The 20,134-nt window shown below is 41.1% G+C and overlaps 2 protein-coding genes across 2 annotated transcripts in view; one reads left to right on the top strand and one right to left on the bottom strand.

Annotated features, from left to right (window-relative positions):
• LOC119745327 overlaps positions 1-13,849 on the top strand; it is a 40,188-nt gene extending 26,339 nt beyond the window's left edge. The window contains exons 9-11 of the mRNA XM_038221615.1: positions 4,609-4,789; positions 11,723-11,889; positions 12,025-13,849. Coding sequence (XP_038077543.1) covers positions 4,609-4,789; positions 11,723-11,889; positions 12,025-12,834 — 1,158 coding nt within the window. The 3' untranslated portion in view covers positions 12,835-13,849. The remainder of the gene's footprint in view (positions 1-4,608; positions 4,790-11,722; positions 11,890-12,024) is intronic.
• Positions 13,850-14,357: 508 nt separating this feature from the next.
• LOC119745244 (probable aconitate hydratase, mitochondrial) overlaps positions 14,358-20,134 on the bottom strand; it is a gene marked incomplete at its 5' end in the record, with an annotated part of 44,246 nt that continues 38,469 nt past the window's right edge. Inside the window, 3 exons of the mRNA XM_038221468.1 lie at positions 14,358-16,307; positions 16,974-17,095; positions 18,375-18,507. Coding sequence (XP_038077396.1) covers positions 16,167-16,307; positions 16,974-17,095; positions 18,375-18,507 — 396 coding nt within the window. The remainder of the gene's footprint in view (positions 16,308-16,973; positions 17,096-18,374; positions 18,508-20,134) is intronic.

Raw genomic sequence — 20,134 nt, 5'->3', positions numbered from 1 at the left:
ATGGAGGCGTCTGCGTGTAGTCAAGGGTGAAAGGGAGAAATTGATTGTTTTGGGTTCTTTTTTTTCTCATTTTTCCCATAAAACAAATTAGGGTAGGGGCTGTCGGAATAGGGTAGGTAGGGAAACCAGAAGCAGAACAGTTTACTATCATTTTTTTTTTGGCCTAATACATAGTTTAGTTACCAGCAAATAGATGGTGTGCATTACTTTTATCAATGCATGCCCAGTTTGAGGAGACTTTTGAATCAAGACCTCCAACAAATCATGCATAGGCCTACGTTCTTTTTATATATTGAAAGTAAAAAAGCTTAAACTGTTGTGCAACAGCCCACAAATAAAAGCTTACCACTTTGTATTCATTATGTTGAAATTGATTTTTGAAACCAATGCATTTAGTGGTGAGACTCCTTTTTACGTCTCAAAGTGCCTGAAAATGTAAAGTTGTCGTGGAATCGCCCATAAACAATCAGAATAAGTCAGGAGTAAGCCTAATCCATTTGGGGTCAAATCGGTTAGGATGTGCTGGGATGAAATGGAGAAATGAGCAGCCCTATCTCCACTGAAATACTCCATTGCATAGCACAGCGTCTCAACATTAGCCTCTTCCAATAAAATTCTAAGGACCAGTTCTACGAGGAACTCAACACCACCATCAGAGGTATCCCTGTCGTAGAACAACTGTACCTCCTTGGCGAATTCAACGCCCGAGTGGGATCTGACCACAACTCCTGGCCCAGCTGCATCGCTCACGTTGGCGTTGGCAAGCTAACTGAGAATGGGCAGAGGCTGCAGAAGCACCTCAGATCCCGTCACTGGCTTCAGCTTCATCTCATCATCACAGGAAGACCCTCACGAAATTGCGTTCTCATCACACGCAGCGCTGACTGTAATACAGACCACTCCCAAATAAACAGATCCACCACTCAAGGCAAAAAAGACGCCCATACTTCAAACATCGCCAGGACGTCAATCCCAGATCTGTGCAACACGAGGAATCTCCCTCCTCGGTATCGTTAAGAAGGCCTTCGCCCTTGTAGTGCTGAACAGATCGCAGCTGCTAGCTGAGTGCATATACCCTGAGAGGCAGTGCGGTTTCAGAGCTGAAAGATTAAAGATCGACATTATCTTCTCCATTGTCTTCGACTTACGGCAGCTCCAGGAGAAGTGCCGAGAGCAGCGACGACCGATGTACTGACCGCCGACCTAGCCGATGAAACCCTTTGACCTTCGTCAGTAGAAAAGGCCTCTTCAGGCTACTGCAGAAGATTGGATGTCTCCAAGTCATCAAAACATTCAACTCCATTACCTTATCAGCATCGGACATATGATGTGTACAACAGCTGAGCACCGCCGAACACTGGATGTGATCTGTCCGGATCATCTCTAGCAACATGTCTGCAACGAGGTTAACACAAACTCGAGTGTAAATACCTTACCAGTTCGTTGATGCGTCAAAAATACGGAGACAATTGGAGAAACCAACCCTCCCAATAAAGGCATATAATGTTTCCGGAATCATCTGCCATGGTTCGATACACCTTATGGGTATACCAGCAGAATGACTGGCAACGTGAGAAGTTCCAAGTGGTCAATGTGCCAGGACCAGCTATCAATGGGTTCCCTACTATACGAGCCGCACCCTACGAGCCGCACCCTACACTTGGTCAAAACCTACACTGGCACACTGCCCCCAAAGCCTCAGGCCCCCACAGGAACCAAAGGGCTGACCACTACCACTCCGGTGAGAGACATACAAGACCTGAAGGACCGGCTCCCAATGCAGTTTGATACTTTCGACGACTTAGATACGCGCTCTCCTACACCTCAAGCCAGATACTCAGTCCCACATAAATCCGCCACATAGGTGCAGCTTTCATGCAAAACCAAAACTGTAGGCCGAGCTGAAAAAGACTGAGAAAGGCTGGGTCATACGGAAAGTCTCCCATCACACGGACGGGTGCAGCTCTATCACAGCAACTGCCAAAAAAGACGGCCCGTTCCGGATGTGTCCAGATCCCAAGCAGCTAAACACATAATGTTTTCTAAAGATCCCCACTCTTGAGGAGCTCAAGCCAGAATTTGCACTGGAAAGGTTCTCCTCCAAGCTAGACGTCAAAAGCAGGGTATTGTCTGCTCATCTAGGGCAGTCTGAAAAACTGACAACATACAATTTGGTTGTTAACAGCTTTCGTTGCCCATTCATCGGCTTCAGTAAGCCAAGATAATGGTCCCAAAAAATATTGATGGCAAAATAAGCTAGATGCCTTGATGCGTTGGAACAATCACCGTGACGACATTGCAGTATTCGGTCTCCCTTGAAGAGCATGACGAGCGGCCGAATGTCTCATCGCCCTGATGGAAACTGCTGGTTCCTTAGCATAGTCAACAATGTCTCACACTACACCCCAAATTGCACAGACAAAGTTGCTCCCTTCAGCGATCTTCTTCGAAAAGATGTACCATTTCTCTGGGAAGAGGACCATCAAGCTTCTTTTACAACCCTGAACTCAGTCCAGGCTACGATTCTCTGACAAACAGGTATAGAAACAATCCTCAAAGTAGATGCATCTGAAAGAGGATTGGGCAACACCCAGGAAGGTAAACCCATCGCATTTTCCTCAAAGAGCCTATAGATCCTCTTCCCAGAGCATATTCTTGAATATCGAGAGGGAAGCTGTGACACTGCTGCAATTTCATTCGGCTCCAACTTCATTGTTGTCACTGACCATTAAAACCATTGGTTACTATCTGGCGCAAAATCCTAGCCAGTACACCACACCGCTTGCAGCGTCTTAAGCTACAAGGATACAACTTCGACGATGTCTACAAACCTGGTGCTATGATGGTGATCGCAGATGCACCCGGCAGATTGCCCAACCCCTCCAAGCTCGACAACGAGACATGTGATGAATCTGTAACTGAGATCCACTGGGATAGGCACCCGACTGTAACTTATGTTACATTTTTTTTGTCCGCCTATCTTTGGAATAAGTTTAAACATTTAACATACCAATAATCAATTACGAAAACTCTTTTGGCATAGTATTTGAACCATTCTCTCTGACTTAAGAACCAAAACTCACAATACCACTTACAATTTGCATGTTAAAACAAGGTGCCAAAATGATCCATGATTTAAGCACCAATTTTGTTTTGTTTTACCAAAAAGGGTTATTTTGGCAAAAAACCCACCCTGTACTACATTCCATCCCACTGATGTACCACTCAAATGAAAGATCTTGTTGTTCCCTTTAATTTGATACCACATTTGTTGTTGTGATGCTTGTCGTTCTGAAGATATTATCAATGTATATGTTTTTCAAGTGTAAGCATTTAAGATACTAATAATCAATTACAAAAAATTATAATCAATTGCAAAAACTCTTTTGGCATAGAATTTGAACCTTTTTCTCTGACTTAAAAACAAAATCTCACAATAACACATACGATTTGCATGTTAAACAAGGTGCCAAACAAAAATACATGATTTTAGCCAAAAATCGGGGTTTTTTTACAAAAAAAAGTGCTTTTTGGCCCCAAAAACCACCCTTTACTACATTCCACGCCCCTGACATACCACTTAAATGAAAGATCTTGTTGTTCCCTTTCATTTGATGCGACTTTTGTTGTTGTGATGCTAGTAGTTCAGAAGATATTATCAATTTATATATATTTCATGTAATAATTAGCTGTGCCCTTCCCATCATCCAATTTTTTGCGTCCGTCTTTTTTTCGAAAAAGGTATACCATGGAGATGCTTTGGTGAAAAAATGGTGCTTTTGTCCACCGTGTCACGATCCTTGGCATTTTTGTCACTAAGGTACCTCACTATAAAAGGGTATTTCTCTTGCCCTTGTAATAACCTGTTTAGGAACAAACTGGAAGTGCTTGCATGCTTTGTCGTTGAACCCTTTAGCGTTGGCTTTTGTGATTTTAAACTACCATACGCCTAGTGTATTTCCAAAATGAGACCAAATTTGTGACATCTAAGAATTTCGATTCACAAGTTACAATTGTACAAGGTACATGAAGTGTAGCAAGGTGACCCTATGGGTAAATTCTCATAAATTTGATATCAAAACGTGCGCCAGTCTTGAAGCCAGAAAGTAATGAAAGCTCATGGTAAGAAACATGCGTTTGGAAAAAAATATTGTTAAAAAAGTGGAGGGGGAGGGCAGAATCCCCCCCCCCCCACCGACCCTTTTAGGGTAAACTGTTGCAGAAACATTTTACTGCCTATAGCAGGGGAAAAAGGTTAACCTTAAGTGTATTTCATAGTTTAGACGTTTCGTCAATCAAAACATGTATGGACATCCCTGTTGTTGCATGACTATTTTAAACAATTTGTTTTCATTGAGTGACCTTGCTCTTTCATGTGCTTCTTGTGTACAGTGTTTATGGAATGGATGAAGGCTGTGTTTACTGAAAGTCACTTCCAAGCATCTCCACGGAAATAGGCTTTGTTAGTCACATTTAAAAAAACCATTGTCCAATGCTGTCAACTGTGGCAAATTCCAATGCAGAAACAGATCATCTTATTTATATTTATTTCACTGGATGAAATATATCAAAGAACAATCAACAGTTTGATTGTAATTGTTTCCCCAGGTTGTCTCCAAGTGCTTTGATGTTCTTGGCCTGTTGCTTCCTACGTGTTTTGTGAAGCTAAAGCATACGGAACTTACAATAACTCTAGCAGAAACTGTGACAAAGAGGATGTGTGACCCGCAATGGGCAGTCCGAGATTCAGTCATAAGTTTCCTGCAAAGACTGCTGAGGTCTCCAACTGGTATGAATGTTATAATCAAGTTTATTTATAATGTAGAGAGTACTTTATGCTACACTATAGTACTAACTGCCATGCACATAATTACTTTCATTTCCCCAGCCTTAACAAGAAAGGTCCCCAATCTGTAACTTATCTAGAGCCACCATTTCCCCCACCTCAAATGACACAGACTGCTGAACCAGCTCAGCAAGTTTGATATCACCCTCCTCCATGGCTACTTGGTAGAATCCAGACGTCAGATCCATGACACTGAAGTACTTTGCATTTCCGAGGGCCTGAAAGGATTCATTGATACGTGACAGTGGGAAGGCACTCTTTGCTGCCCACCTGTTCAGCCGCCTGTAGTCTACACACAAGCGAATTGGTCTTTCTTACGCACAACCACAATTGGGGAGGCCCAAGGACTGGAGCTCTCTCGAATGATCCCCTTCTCAAGCAATTTTTGTATGTGTGCCCTCACTTCTTGGTACTGTGATGGCGGGAGTGAGCGGTATCTCTGTCTAATGGGGGAGTGTCGCCGGTATCGATTTGATGTCTGATAGTCTCAGTGTAGCCTATGTCTTTACCGCCCTTGGAGAACACACCGTCATATTTTTGGAGTAGCTCCTCAAATCTGGCAGCTTCATCAAGTGCACAAGTCTGTCTCCCAACTCCAGAGTGTGCAGCAATGATGGCGTTGAAACACTGTTAGATGCAGACAGAAAAGCGGAATGTGCTGAACTCTGTCTTTCGCTGTGTTCATCGGCTTCACATTCCAGAGTTATGGGCTCCCCGTTGTATAGAGTGCCAATGCAGGTATGCCCTGGTGAGAGAACATCTTGATCTGTGTCGTTAGCGACGGGGATTAAGAACTTGCCCCCACGGACATTGACTGATGATCTGTTAAGTTGAATACTACTAGGTAGGTTAGATGCCTCACCGGGTTCCAACACTGCGTCATATGCCATATTTTCTGGACTGGGGCAAGCTGGGGCCTGGAGAATAATCATCTGTTTGGCGGGTACTATTACTGCTGGACCTCAAAGGAGATCTGCTCTGCTGATTTGGTTTTGATTTGATGTAAACTCTTCACGTTTAGTCACCATACGCATGGCTCTCTCCCACACTTGACTGTTGTCACGTGGTCTAGATTTCTGCAGATGTATCTGTCCCTGAGGGGTTACTAGCTTGTTCAAACACTCTTTGAGTACATTCATTCCAAGAATACCTGGTGTTGAGTCGGATGCCCGAGAGTCCTCAATGACTAGTACCATCCTGGACAGAATCAGTCAGTGTCACGCACACAGCCCTGTTTGACCTCAGTTTCTTGTCCCGAGGTCGCGCACGCGTGGCCCAAAAGCGTACGCGAGATTTTGCGAGATGTATTCGGGACTACAGAAAAACACAAAAAGTACCTGTGAAAAATGGAAGTTGTTGGAAACATTAGGTGTACATCAAATTCTTAAGATATTAAGGACATCACGTTCATGAGATTTTTTGTAGATGAAGGTTCATTCTTTCCTTTGAGTACATTAACATTTCGGAGACTTTCGTCGTTGTCAAAAAAACCGGAAATTTCATGACATAAATTTTAGTCGACTTGTCCGTGATATAATATCGTCAAAATTCATCGAAATCATTTTTTTTTTTAGAAAAAAAATACCTCGATAGATGTATTTAGTAGGTCTTTAACTACCTGAGACAGCTTTGTTTGTCTTGATCGGTTGCAGTTTGCCATGAAAATTGCGAATTTTCGGAAGCCCTTCTTACGGCCATCGTTCGCTGGCCTCGCGTTGCGTCAGTTGTCTGGACGAGAAAATAGAGCAGCTACGCGTGACACGGCAACTGACTGGAATGTTGTTTCCAAACACTGTGATGTCAGTCTCGAAGAAGCCTGTGTATGGTATAGCAGTGCCATTTGCCGACAGAAGCTGGAAATACTTGGGTACGCTACTCAATTGGAAACCCCGCACCTTCAAATGTTTATCATAGTAATCACTCTTAATTGAAGTGACCATCGAACCTGTATCTAGAAGGCAAGGCACCTGTTGCCCGCTAAACGATGTATCTTCAATAAAACACTCAGCTGCTGCCTTGCCTGTAAATTCCTTTGCTCCACAGTCTAGAGAGCCTTCTTCCCCCCCCCCCCACCTCCCCTCGCTGTCTGGCTCAAAACAGTAGAGGGAGCTAGTTTCCCGTCATGTTATTAGATGTGCCTTGAGTGGTGTGGTGGTTGGCAGTTGGTGGGCCTGAGTGAGTTGATAGTTGTTCTGGGGTCCATGACGAGGGGCTAGGCAGTCCCGGGAGAAGTGACCCGGTTTGCCACAGTTGTAGCACATTAGGGTCATCTGTGTACCTGTCTGAAAGTTTGGTGTGTTGTTTTGCCAGCCAATGGCTGCTCCGTGGGACGCGCTTGTGGCGTTGAATGGGTGGACAGATGTGTAATGGGGCTGTTGACTGGGGTAATGAGGAGACATCACCTGAGGGGGCATGGCTGAAGGGAATCCAGCTTGGTTAGTACAATTTTCATCTGATCTTCCAACCTTTTTAAAGGGTCGTCCTCCCTCGTCTGTATGGCTGATGTGGTTCCTCTCTGCCTGGCCACATCATGATGTGCTTGCTCCCATTCTGCCCTCTTTACAGCCAAATCTTTAAGATCGCTGATCAATGGACTACAGTCCAGTAGATCTCTGCAGGAGTGGTGAAGCCCCTCGGCCTCGATTCCATCAACAAACTGCTCTTGTATCGTCATCTCTGGGTTCTTGTATAAGCTTGGATCCTTCTTCTTAAGGCGGTGAAACAGTTTTTCAAGATCAATGCCGAATTGTCGGACCAACTCTCCATGTTGTTGACGGCGCTCAAGAAATTTACATTGGAGTTCACCACATGTGAGGGATTCCCCATATGATGATTGGAGATAGACCAGGGCCTCTTTTACATTCTTGCCTCCAGAAAGTAAGGATCTAACCTCGATCTTCGGGCCTGTTCGAAGTCTCGTAGAAATTGACCCCTCTGATCCTCGCGAACATTGTATTGATCAAATGCCTTTGTAATCACTGTCACAAACTCATCTGCTGGGACTGATTTCCCACTGGATTCATCTCGCCCCTCAAAAACTGGATTCTCCGTTCTGGTGTCATCACCACCTGCATTGACGTGGCGACTAGAGTTGCAGGTTTGGCCAGTGACTCTTCTCAAACTACCACCTTGTATATTCGATCATCCCAATCTCCATCTGGGGGCAAGGTCATGTTGTTGACCCTTTGTAGGATTATGTCGTCCTCACCGTCAGTGTAAGAAAGGCCCGTAGCACCTTCAAAATGACCCTCCAGTGCGTGGACAGGAAGTTTACCCTTAACCAGCGCAAACCGCAGATTCTTCTGGTCACCGTGTTGTAATTTAATAGTGGACGTCATGTCTGTTCTCAGTCTGCTTTCTGAAGAGAGACCTGCAGAATATTATGTTCAGATTTTTGACCACAATCAGCCTCCGATCGCTTTAAATTGATGTTATATATTGCAAGCCAAGTCAATCCCACTTCTGACTCTTGTGGAGGGGGTTGGCGTTGTGCCAAGTATTGATTATAAGACACTTGACACCAAGGGGTTCAGATTGACAACAATTGTTTAATTGTGGCTGCAAATGTAAGGTCGATAGGGCCAAAAAAAAAATATTAGTTGGTCTCTGGTCAGCGCGCTTGTCGATTTTGATCATCCGCGTCAACCTTTCTTTTTTTTCAAATTTTTCGTGGTACAGCGCCCTCTATTGCCGCATTGCCTCAAATTTTTGTTGGCGGCCAGTTGACTTCGTATACCCACCAGGGTGATAGATCCGGTACGAGGTTGATGTTGAACGAACGAATGATAGTAGACCATGGGTACGAGGCTGCTGCCAACTGATCAACAACAATGGCGGCTACCGGGCTAGTCAACTACACACGTTTTCGACCCGATGACGTGAGGTGATTGTGAATAGCGTGTCTAAATACATGAAATATGCCACTTATTTCCGTGTCCTTCATTTGTGGAGTGAAAACTCTTAGACCGTTCGATATTGTGTCATGTGACGGTACCGGGTACGGTATACTGTGCACATATCTGTGTAAGATGGGACTCTGTACAGTGGCGAGAGATTTTTTTTTAGAGGTCAAGCACGCTGGATGGAAGGTGACTGCGTGCGATGGTCGGATCATCCCCAAGCTATCCCCCTTACAGAACAAATAAGTGACTGTGCGGAGGCACCAAAAAAAAGCAAAATAATACCCACCTTGTCTGTGCAATCCAAGCTTGAAAAATCAACAACAATCAAACAAAAAAACGCAGCGCCGCATCAATTTCGGAACTTTGGTCTGACCAGAGACCGACTATTTTTTTTTGGGGGGGGGGCCTAAGGCAGCGATCAGCGACGGAGGTGGAAATGTGGCATCACCACACTCTGACACATGGTGGCGCCCTCCAATCTACCGCTACGGACTTACGTTAACGTCTGCAGATGGTCCGGCAACAACACCATCTCCACATAAGTACACACTATTATTTATTATTCATAAATACCTAAGCCAGTTTACCCATTCCCATTGGTCGAGAGCCCGTCACGTGGCCGGTCTTAAATGGATGATAAAGACATATGGCTGGCTGGTCTTTTCCAGTGAGATGTGAAATTTGGACTCCTATGAAATCAAGTGCCTTTTACCGTTTAAATGGTTGAAGGTTCACAATCCTCATGTAGGCATGCGGGCAGTACTACAGTGAATCAGTATTTCATAGTCCGAAATTCACACTACACCAGCCCAACTGTATTTTGCGCGACGTCGTACAGTACGTGCGACACGCGCCAATCTCTTTATAAGGTAAGGAGTTGTAGAGGGACGTTCCATATTATAGTCAGAGGGCTGTTTCATAAAACATGAAGTAAAATTGTTGAACAAAATGGTTGGCAACGTCTAGTTTTTGACTTGTTTTGAATTTTTGGACCCAAAAATTTTGTTTTTTGACCGAAAAGGTATTTATGAATGGGAATAAATATGTGCTTGGTGGGTATTAAACACTATGTTTAAAACCTCCCAAGTACACATTTATTCCCTTATTAAGAATGCATATAGCATCCAAGGTGCCATCTATGCAGTCATCAATGTTTGGATATTGTGCAAATTGAATAAAAGTTTGCAATGTAGTATTTTTGTTACTGTGAGCTTTCCTATTGGATATGAAATGCTGTTGTGGGATGCATGCTACACATCTGATGTTCTGCACCTTTGTGATAATAATGACGTGTAAGATAATATTTAAGTGATGTAAAAATCATTTAATTGATGTCAGATGTAATGTCATTCCTGCCACATACAGGGTGGATCCAAAAAATGAAACCAAGATATTATTGCTAATTGAAACAGAAGTAGGGCACATGTGAATCAAAGGGACATGTGAATCAAAGGGATCCTCTGCTAGGGTTGAATCTCCTCTTGAAAATGACACCCTGATCATGTCCTTACATTCACGGTTGACTGAGCAGTGACCAATTTTATGAAAGGGTCTATTGAGAGAATTGCGCCACTTTTCATGGTGAAATCTCCCCCCCCCCCCCGCCTTAATTGGCAACCATAGCCTTTCACTCTGTGACAAATGACACAAAAACCACAATTGAAAGTGGCGCAATTCTCTCAATAGACCCTTTCATAAAATTGGTCACTGCTCAGTCAACCGTGAATGTAAGGACATGATCAGGGTGTCATTTTCAAGAGGAGATTCAACCCTGACAGAGGATATCTCCCTTTGATTCACATGTGCCCTACTTCTGTTCCAATTAGCAATAATATAGATTTCCCGGCCAAGTTAGCAGATTTGGCAGCCAAATTGGCGACCAATCACCCATTTTTGCACGAATTTGAATGCACGTGCAATCAATTTCACATTAAAAGCATGCGATTTCACATTTTAATCATGCAATTTCAACAATAGGGCATTCAAATGCAAATTGCACAAACGAGCATCCAAATTCGCCGGAGCTTCCAGCTGTGTAAGTTTGGTCATTCGAATTCACCATTAAGCAATCATATGTGGAAATGTCGTTAAGTCGTTTGTTATTTGTTAGAATAAGATAAAGCGCTTTTGTTCCAGTTTGGAAATATAAATATAAAAACCTGTCTCCCACAAGACTCGCCACTACTCTGATCACCATGCAAACTGTTGGATTGAAGCACTTGAAATATCAATATGCCAGCTCATGGGCATTACATGAGAATTTCAATTGTAGATCGTGCTCGTTTGATGCTCAAGACTATCTTGAACTTGCAGACAATCTTTGCATGAACAGATATCTACTGCCAGGTCAATTGTAGTAACGTATCAGAGACCTGGCAGACGGGAAAACCTGCCTAGAGGAGGGGCCAAAAACACAAAACTGGACCACGACATGAAGCAGAAATAATGAAAAGGTGAAAGAAATGAAAAGCCTCGCATCGTATACCTTCGTTGACTTTTATTTTGAATGAAAAAAGTGCTAAATAGAATGCGCGGAAATGAAAACGAAAACAAGAATCTCATGCAAACCAAATCAACTGCTAGATTGAATGACCACTTGAACCGAATGACAAAACTTCAATTTAGGATGTGTTAAACATGAAAATGTCAGGTCTTCAAACTAATTTGAACGCCTGAAATCTAATACGAACCACGGGAATGACAGCAGGGCGCTACTTCGCTTCAAATTGGCCGCTATCAAGATGAATTTGAATGCTATTTTTGCGAAATTGGCCGGGAAAACCTATATCTCAGGGTTTTTTTTTTTTATCCACCCTTTATAATAACATCAGTCTTTATGAATAGACTCCATAAACTGAAGCATGGGATTTTGTTCATGTAAGGTCCACAGCATTGTATTTCAAACCTAAAACTGAAAATTGAAAACAGTATGCCGGTATTCTGTACTGACAATGTCACATGTATATTTTCACAGATGAATTATGTAGCTGGTTCAAGTGTCACAGGTTGCATGTACGGATTCTGGAATGCATTCAGGATGGAGAAAGCTTTGTCAGGGCAACTGCAATGAATGCACTGGTTGATATCTCAAAACAAGAAGACCTGTGGAAGGATTTGTTGCAAACCACTGGAAAGTCCGAGGTAGGTTTGGATTGGTTTGTCTGCTTTAGACTCTGTATGAACAGTAAATGCTGCTGTGTAACCACTAATTGTTAGCAGTGTCAAGAAAAAATGAGCACAATCTAATTATTTTTACCCTTTTACCTTAATTTCCAGATTGTGTTGGTGGGGGAGTTCATCAACTTTCTTCTTGATGACAGCCCAGGATTTCTTCGACGAGCCACTGTTAACACATATACACAGTGGCTCAAGGTGTTTCCATGGCTTGAGACTGGTCTTCCTGGGAGATTACAGGGTTCCACTGATGAGGCATGTGTGAGAATGCCACAAAGTAAGGACAACAAGCTGGCAAACAGAAATGCTACAGAGTTTGCTGAGGAGTCATCTGTGGCATCCCAGATACGGAGTGCTGTCTCCACAGCTATGTTTGATCTTGATTGGGAAGTCAAGCATGGAGCTTTGATATTCTGGCAAACTCTTCTTGAAATGTGCACACCAGTTAGAATTAACACTACATCTGATGCAAACGAAAGGGAAGAAACTGATCAAGAAAAACTCCAGAACTCTGAAGGAAAGGATTTGTGTGAAGTTACCAAAGGTACTGATGATCAGCCAGCTAAACCAATGTTTGAATTTTTGCAATTTCTCAAAGAGGAAGTACTTATTGGAAAACTTGTTGCGGTTTTAGAGGATGAAGACCCAACAGTGGCAAGAAGGGCATGCCAGATGCTCCTGAACTTATACAATTGCCTTCCAAAAGAGATGACAGTTGATAAAATGGATGCTTCTGACATGGTAACGTTCATGAAGAAAATGCAAGGGGAACTAGAAATGTTAAACCTAAAAGAACTGCTGGACGAGAAAACCAAATTGATGGATACTAATGGAAAGAATCCACTCTCATTACTTCAAGACATTCTTACTGGCACTGAAGAAAATGATTGTAAATTCTTAGATTGCTATTGAATGTATTGTAAACACTTTTGTAGACTGTTTATATCATAACCATACAGCTAAGGATTGAATATGTTGATGAAACACACGCATTCAGTTACGGTATTTCTGCATAGTTAAATTCAGAGTTAACTTATGCTCCATAAATTCTGATTGTAAACAAGTCAATTATATATCACATTTTGAAAAAGATCAAACTCTATTATTTTTTTCAGTTCTCTTTTTAAGAGCTAATGCTTGAACATTAGAAATATTGGTGTTATTCCCTTTTCCTCTGAATTCAACACTCAGTGTTGCTTATCTTGCAGGTTCACTGCACCCTGGAGGCTTTTGTAGGTTCAGGACATTTTCCAACCAAATTTCCAAGGGATGGAGTTAACGAAATCAATTGAACTACATTCCTTCATTTTGTAATTTACACTTTTGATGAAAATTGAAATTTGACTGCGGCAAAAGAATGGGGAACCAAAAGGTCAATTTTAAGCTAAAAACAAAACAATATCATGATTTTAAGTGACAAGGAACAATTTGCAGTGGTGTGTAACTAATAAGGCAGGATGCATGGGGGCATGGGTCTTCCCACTTGAGTCCTGCCCCCCCCCCCTTTCAGAATCTGGGAAAGGCAACATGAGCTTTTCATTGTTGAAATGAAAACGATGCTCCAATTAAAGCCACTCCCATTATTGATGGTTATTGTTAAATGGAAGGCAACACTTTAAAGTCTAGTTTCCCACTTTATTGTGCAAGTGCTTTCCAATAATTATACTTCAAGTTTTAGTCCTTTAAAATATTGCCAGGGTTTGTTGATAAAGGGATTTGAGAAACACTTAAATCGCACAAGTTTTAAATAGATTGTCCAGAACAGGTGTGCAGTCCAATCAAACAAAAAAAGCCTTAAAAATTGCCCTCTGCTTGAAGAAATAGACTTAATTCACGTTCCTCAATAGTAGACCGATTTTGTATTTATGGCTGTGGTTGTCAAATATGCTAATAAATAACATACCAAAGAAAGTATCCAAAAAAATTACACATTTCAGAGTACATGTGTATGTATTTTACCGGGATAAAATCACTGACGTGATGATACGTGTTGTTACATGGACGCCCATTCTGCTCGTAATTACGATCGTGCGACCGTCTCCGCATGTGTTCATACGCATATGCCTTCGATTATCCCGAATGACCCGTAAACCCTATCATTGTGCGCATGTGTAGTTGAAATACCGAACTGGCTTATTGTATTAAACAATTCTCCGGAAATGTTGACAGAGGCTAGATTGTTGTACCATTTCAAATATGACTACGCTAAATTGTGCTCCAATTCCCATGGCACTAAACCAGACAGTAGCCAAGTGGACAGTTGTATCAAGAATTCCTTTTTTTTACCTGAACAAACTTCAATAAAAAAAAAACCACCGGCATAAATGAGGCAGTTGATGATTTTGACCTTCCACACATAGCAACATCAGTAGAAATTGAGAACACCCACTGGTAATGCCACTGGTGCAAAACCCCTTAGGATATTTGGTGTTCCATACAGCTATGCCATAGGGCTTGTGTAAAAAATGTTTTGCTATGCTAGGGATTGGGCAGGATTTCTGAAATGCTCTCGTCAAATAGTGAACATAAAGTATTCAATAAAACCCAGACATCAGGCAGTCTTCAACCAAGATCTTTGTTTTTATTCTGTCCATGGGAAGCATTGTGTGTGAGAAAAAAAGGTCACACATTTTGTTGATAGTTATTTCATGGAGGCGTCGCACTTTACCTTATAAAATCTGATATTAAAAAGCATGTATTATGTCAATATAAAGTACCTGTTTAATACCATTTTTGCAATTCAATACTCACCGCAGAGGGAGAGGCATATATGCATGGGTGCTTTAGCCTAATGGTGCTTTTAACTTGTAAGAATTTGGGAAATTAACAATATTGGGTGCTGACTTATTTATTTCTAGTATGGCAGAAATCTTGTGTAAAGCCACCCCCACCCTAAACAATTGAAAGTCTAATCGATAACTTATCTTTATGTTGCATGAATTAAATGAAATGCCAAGCTGATATCGGTTGTAAGAGTAAGTCCTTCCATGAGTACGTCCTTCTGTTTTCAGCTTACCCTTTTGTCCAAATTCCTTTCCTTAATCAAAAGTACTCCAACCGTGCTGACTTGTCGGAGTACTTTTGATTAAGGAAAGGAATTTGGATAAAAGGATAAGCTGAAAACATCCAAGTCTTCTGCAAATATTCCTACATCTCTTGCATGCTATCTCTGGATCTGTGTCCAAACGCTTCATTTCACTCAAAGTGTTCAGTAAATGACCCTTCAACTTGGCCTGAATTCCTACAATACCACCTTATATTTGAGTTAACATGGAAAATCTAAAAGAACTTCACTACAAAATTGTTATATTCATAACAGTTTTGATTTTCCCAACTCAACGATATCACCTGGTCTGAAATTTTCTCTCAGATCTTGTAGGATTTGAACAACAGAAAGTTCATCAATATTGTCAATTGACCTGAATAAAAAACAACTATGTGGTATGGTACAGGCAAATGCGAATAACTTTTGTCAATACGTTACATCAAAAAGCGGAAGAGGATTTAATTTACAAAGCAAAACCAGACAGGTTCAATATATTTATTGAAATTATCAATTACAAAAGTTTTCATCTTGTAAGTTTGAACTCAGGAAAATTCCACTCAACGTTATGTCTTTCTGGTTTAAATTTCAACACGTATGGTTCACAAAGCATGTTTCTAACCAGGGTCATCTGAGATGACATTGCTTGTTTCACAATATTTTTGACAATGGGCATCAAAAATAATCCTCTGTGTAATTACTATTCGGATTATTTGTGACCAGGTGCAACTGCCCTTATAATACTAAATATGTTTATCTCAATTCATAACGTTCTTTTACACAACAATATTTGACTGAATAAGTACAAATCTAAACATGTATTTGAATATTAGTATCAGCAACATCTGTATAAAGAACACTGCAACCACAGGAAAATCAAATTGTATTTTATAAATGTAATTCCTGAAATATTCATGTCCAATCATGTATGCACTCCTCAGCATCCATTCCAAATTAGGTTAAATTTGTAAGAAAAGAAACTTACATTTTGCTTACATATGTAAGGGATGTGTTGGCCTTTAAAATTCTTTTAATATATATATTATTTCAATTGGCAATCATATAATTCCTAAAGTTGTACCTATGTGAGAATTTGTCATGACACATTCATTTGAAAACAATGGATAAACATTGATGCCTGCAGTATGGACAAGGGTGGATCATTGACCAAGTATTCCAGATATATATTTGATGTGATGCATCACTCGGATGCTATCAATTGCCGCATCCTATTGAGTGCACTGCCTGCTTTGAACCACTCTATCTGCCCTTCATTCATACTATGATCCAGTGGGAATTCCTCGCATGTACCATCACTATGCTTCAAACGACACGTCACTTGCTGTGATATGAAAACAGAAAAGTAATACATGTACTCAGAATAAACTAAAATGCCTTGTGGCAATGACATTTGAATTTTTCACAAACAGACTAGTTTGCGTGTATATTAACCCCAATCCCTAGGCATTTTTGCTAGGATGTAACCTCAATCCTGCAAAATCCTCCAACTGCCTCCATGTAAAAATAGCTTACAACCTCAATCCTGCAAAATCCTCCAGCAATCACTGTCAATATGTTGAGGCAGAGACAGTGACATCCTGGAGCAGTGCGGAGGATTTCAAGTGTAATTTAGTCCTAAATTTATGCACGGCTGAGCATAAACAACACAAGGTCCGGCCCAAGACCTTGACACAGTGCATCCTCCGAAATCAGCAACGCACTTTTGCCATATAGCCTCAATCCTGCAGAATCCTCCATTTTGCAAAGAGGATTTGGGAGGATTTGGGAAGGTTAGGGTTTAAAATGATGTCATCTTTCCCTGCATTCAAGGGCAAATATGGTGAATTCAGTACTTTTTTGGGGGGGGGGATTTTTTGAGAGTTCTGCTCATTAATTGGTGGATAAAGAAGGGTTCCTTTACAAACGTGTGGATGGGTTCAGGTTAATGTATATTCATTTAATATGCACTAAGTTACAAAACAAGTGTATATTGACTAGGTATCCTTACCGATCCAGGGGCAAGTGAGATTACTCCCAGCAGACTGACTTCATCATCTGGCTGAATCTTATCATAATCAGCAGCATTAGCAAAGGTCAAAGGTAACATACCTTGCTTCTTCAGGTTAGTTTCTGCATTTCAAGACATTCAATCTTTTTAGGTTTCTTTTAGTACACCAGAGAGTGGTTTTGTCTTAATTAAATCATTACTCATTCATGTTAGCAGTCAAAAATGGAAGGAAAAGTTACTATTTGCTTATTATTCATGTTTTATTAAAATTCAACTTGGTTGCCAATGGCAAAATTGCATTGAATTCATAATGAGTAATAAAAGTTAACAATAAAAAGTTAAGCTTCATTAAAAAAATATAAACTTAAAGACTAAAAATGCATAATGCCTTCATACGTGATGCATGTCATGGTCACCATGATATGAATCATTTAAATAAAACTTTGATGTTCCCAGTGGTTGGTTTTATTAAAGCATTCAGTCAAATTCAATTGCCAATATGTCAAGTGTTATTTCAGTGCACATACAGCGACTTCCTGTGGGCAACGTATTTGAATGATAAGTATCGGTAATTCCTAACAGAGCACTTAACCCTCCTATGCAAACATACATTCTGAGCAAATTTGTCTTTTCATTTCAATTCAATCAAGTGACTGTTTTCAACAGTTAAGAATTCCCAGCGTACATAAAGCAGGATTGACTGGCTGTGACTGTTTATGTAACTTGATACAGCTGTGCTTTGACTGTAGGTGATTCATAAGATAGATTGCCACCACTTTCCTGCTTTTGTCTGTTGACTGAATTGGACTTGTCAGAGTGCTAGCCTATAAAGACTGTTTGTGACTAGCCTGTGTAAAAGGCATGGCAGGGAAGTGGTTGCCTGTCTGGGACTGTTTAAACAGTAGGAGCAGGCGCGGTTCTAGAACCAATATTTTGGGGGGCTAGCACGGTGGATCCAGAATTTTTTTCAGGGAGTCGTGCTGAAATGTTGACCGGTTATTTTTTCCAGACACTTAGGCCTCCGAAAATCAATGTAAGGGGGGGGGGGGGGGGGGGGGGGGGGGGGGGGGGCTCATGCCATATTTTCAATGGGGAGCGCCAATAAAATCCTAAAATCGTTCACAATATATTAGCTAATGCACCCTTGTCACGGCTATTTCTTCTTCAGGGGGAGACCGTTCGCATGTACATCACAATCCTTCTTTTTGCTAATGCAATTTTTTTTTTAAGGAATTTATTTGGGGGGGGGGGGGGGCTAGACAAAATTTTTGGGGGGCTACAGCCCCCCTAGCCCCCCCGTAGAACTGCGCCTGAGTAGGAGGGTTAATGAATAATCCAATAGCACCTTATTCAAAACCAAGGGCAAAAGACCTACCGATCCTACTTCAGCTTTCTACTTACCATGGATCCTTGCAAAGCTCTTGACAATGATGGCTCTACCACCAAGATGTCTGGGTTCCAAGGCAGCATGTTCCCTACTAGAACCTTCACCATAGTTCTCATCACCAACCACCACCCAAGCAATGCCTTGTTCCTACAACACACAGATCAGTACCGTAAAAAGGGGCAAATATTAACACAGAGGTGAATAGGGACAAAAAGCAGAAAAAGTTTTTTGAAATTATTTTTTTTCTAAGTAATAATGCAGATCCTTTTCATTTCTTCTATTTATGTACAACAGGCCTACAGCTGTCCAACCATGACTCACAAGACGGGAAACAACTAACATCTACCCCTGCATGGAAGAAACTCCGACGTCTTGGAATATCTCTCAAATCGCGATGGGGTCAAAACTTTGCATCTATCTTCGGACCCACTGGAGATAACCATCAGATTACACATCAAGACCTCACAAATATGGTCTTGCATGTGAATTTGGAGAAGGAAATCATTTGCATTAGTCCTTATATATTCTTTTTCCTTTTCTTTTTTATTTTCATATTGTTGCTAAATAAGCGGGGTGAATGAACAGGATGCCACGTGAATAAAGGCCGAAGCCTGGGGCCAAAACATATGTCAAGCACAGTAAAGTGGACATACAATCGGCCGTCGCCGCTGTAAATCGTGGAATGAGCTTCTCCAACTTCACATGCAAGACCATATTTGTGAGGTCTTGATGTGAAATCTTATGGTTATCTCCAGTGGGTCCAAAGATAGATGCAAAGTTTTGACCCCATCGCGATTTGAGAGATATTCTAAGACGTCGGAGTTTCTTCCATGCAAAGATAGATGTTAGTTGTTTCCCGTCTTGTGAGTCATGGTTGGACAGCTGTAGGCCTGTTGTACATAAATAGAAGAAATGAAAAGGATCTGCATTATTACTTAGAAAAATTCTATAGGTTTATAGAGAGATCGACATCTGTTGTAAGATTATATTTTTTTGTAACTTTTGTTAAAACCATTGTACCAAAGTCAGAAGTACAGAGCTGAGTTTATTTTCTATTATTTTTACCTTTAAAACCATTGTGCCAACATTCCAAAGCCAGAAGTATACTACAAAAGCTACTATAAAGTACAAAGAAGTTTTGTATTTAAGCATTGTGTTGTTAAAAAAAAACACCTTAGTGTCTCTATTTCCCCCTGCTAAGGGTAAACTGGGAGCAGTGAGGGTATTTCATACTCTGTTCCTAATCACCCCCGAGTCGGGGTGAATAGGAACAGTCAAATAAAAAAAAATATAAAATTAATCCAACACTGCTGAGATTTCTTCTTGCTGTCAATGCAAAGTCAACCTGAGTGGACATTAAATAGCACAAGAATCTTTGCCACTGGCCGTGTGGTTAAAATGGTGCACTGCTTTAACTGTTAAAATTGTCCCTATTCACCCCGTTTTACGGTATGTGGTTACTGGGCTTTTATTAACAAACCAATCCTGGCATTTATTGGAACAGGCAGCTTTCAACATAGACAGTTTAATGATAACAGGCATTTTGGTTCAATAGGCATGTTTTACGTGTACTCAGTTACATGTCTAATATTGAGAGATGAAACATGGAGCTAATGACCAGCTCATATAAATCACAAAGAAATCTGAATAAAGTCCAAAAAAATTGCACTCAACCAAGTTTAATTTACAACAACGTTTTCGTTTCTTTGAGGTTATTGCTTGGAGTTTTACATATGTAACAATTCAGTTAAGGACTGTTTGTATTGAATATAGG

Source organism: Patiria miniata, unplaced genomic scaffold, assembly GCF_015706575.1.
Source record: "Patiria miniata isolate m_02_andy unplaced genomic scaffold, ASM1570657v1 HiC_scaffold_7, whole genome shotgun sequence".
Classification (NCBI taxonomy): Eukaryota; Metazoa; Echinodermata; class Asteroidea; order Valvatida; family Asterinidae; genus Patiria; species Patiria miniata.
Note: the sequence above shows the minus strand (reverse complement) of the source record. Positions and strands in the feature narration are given on the sequence as shown.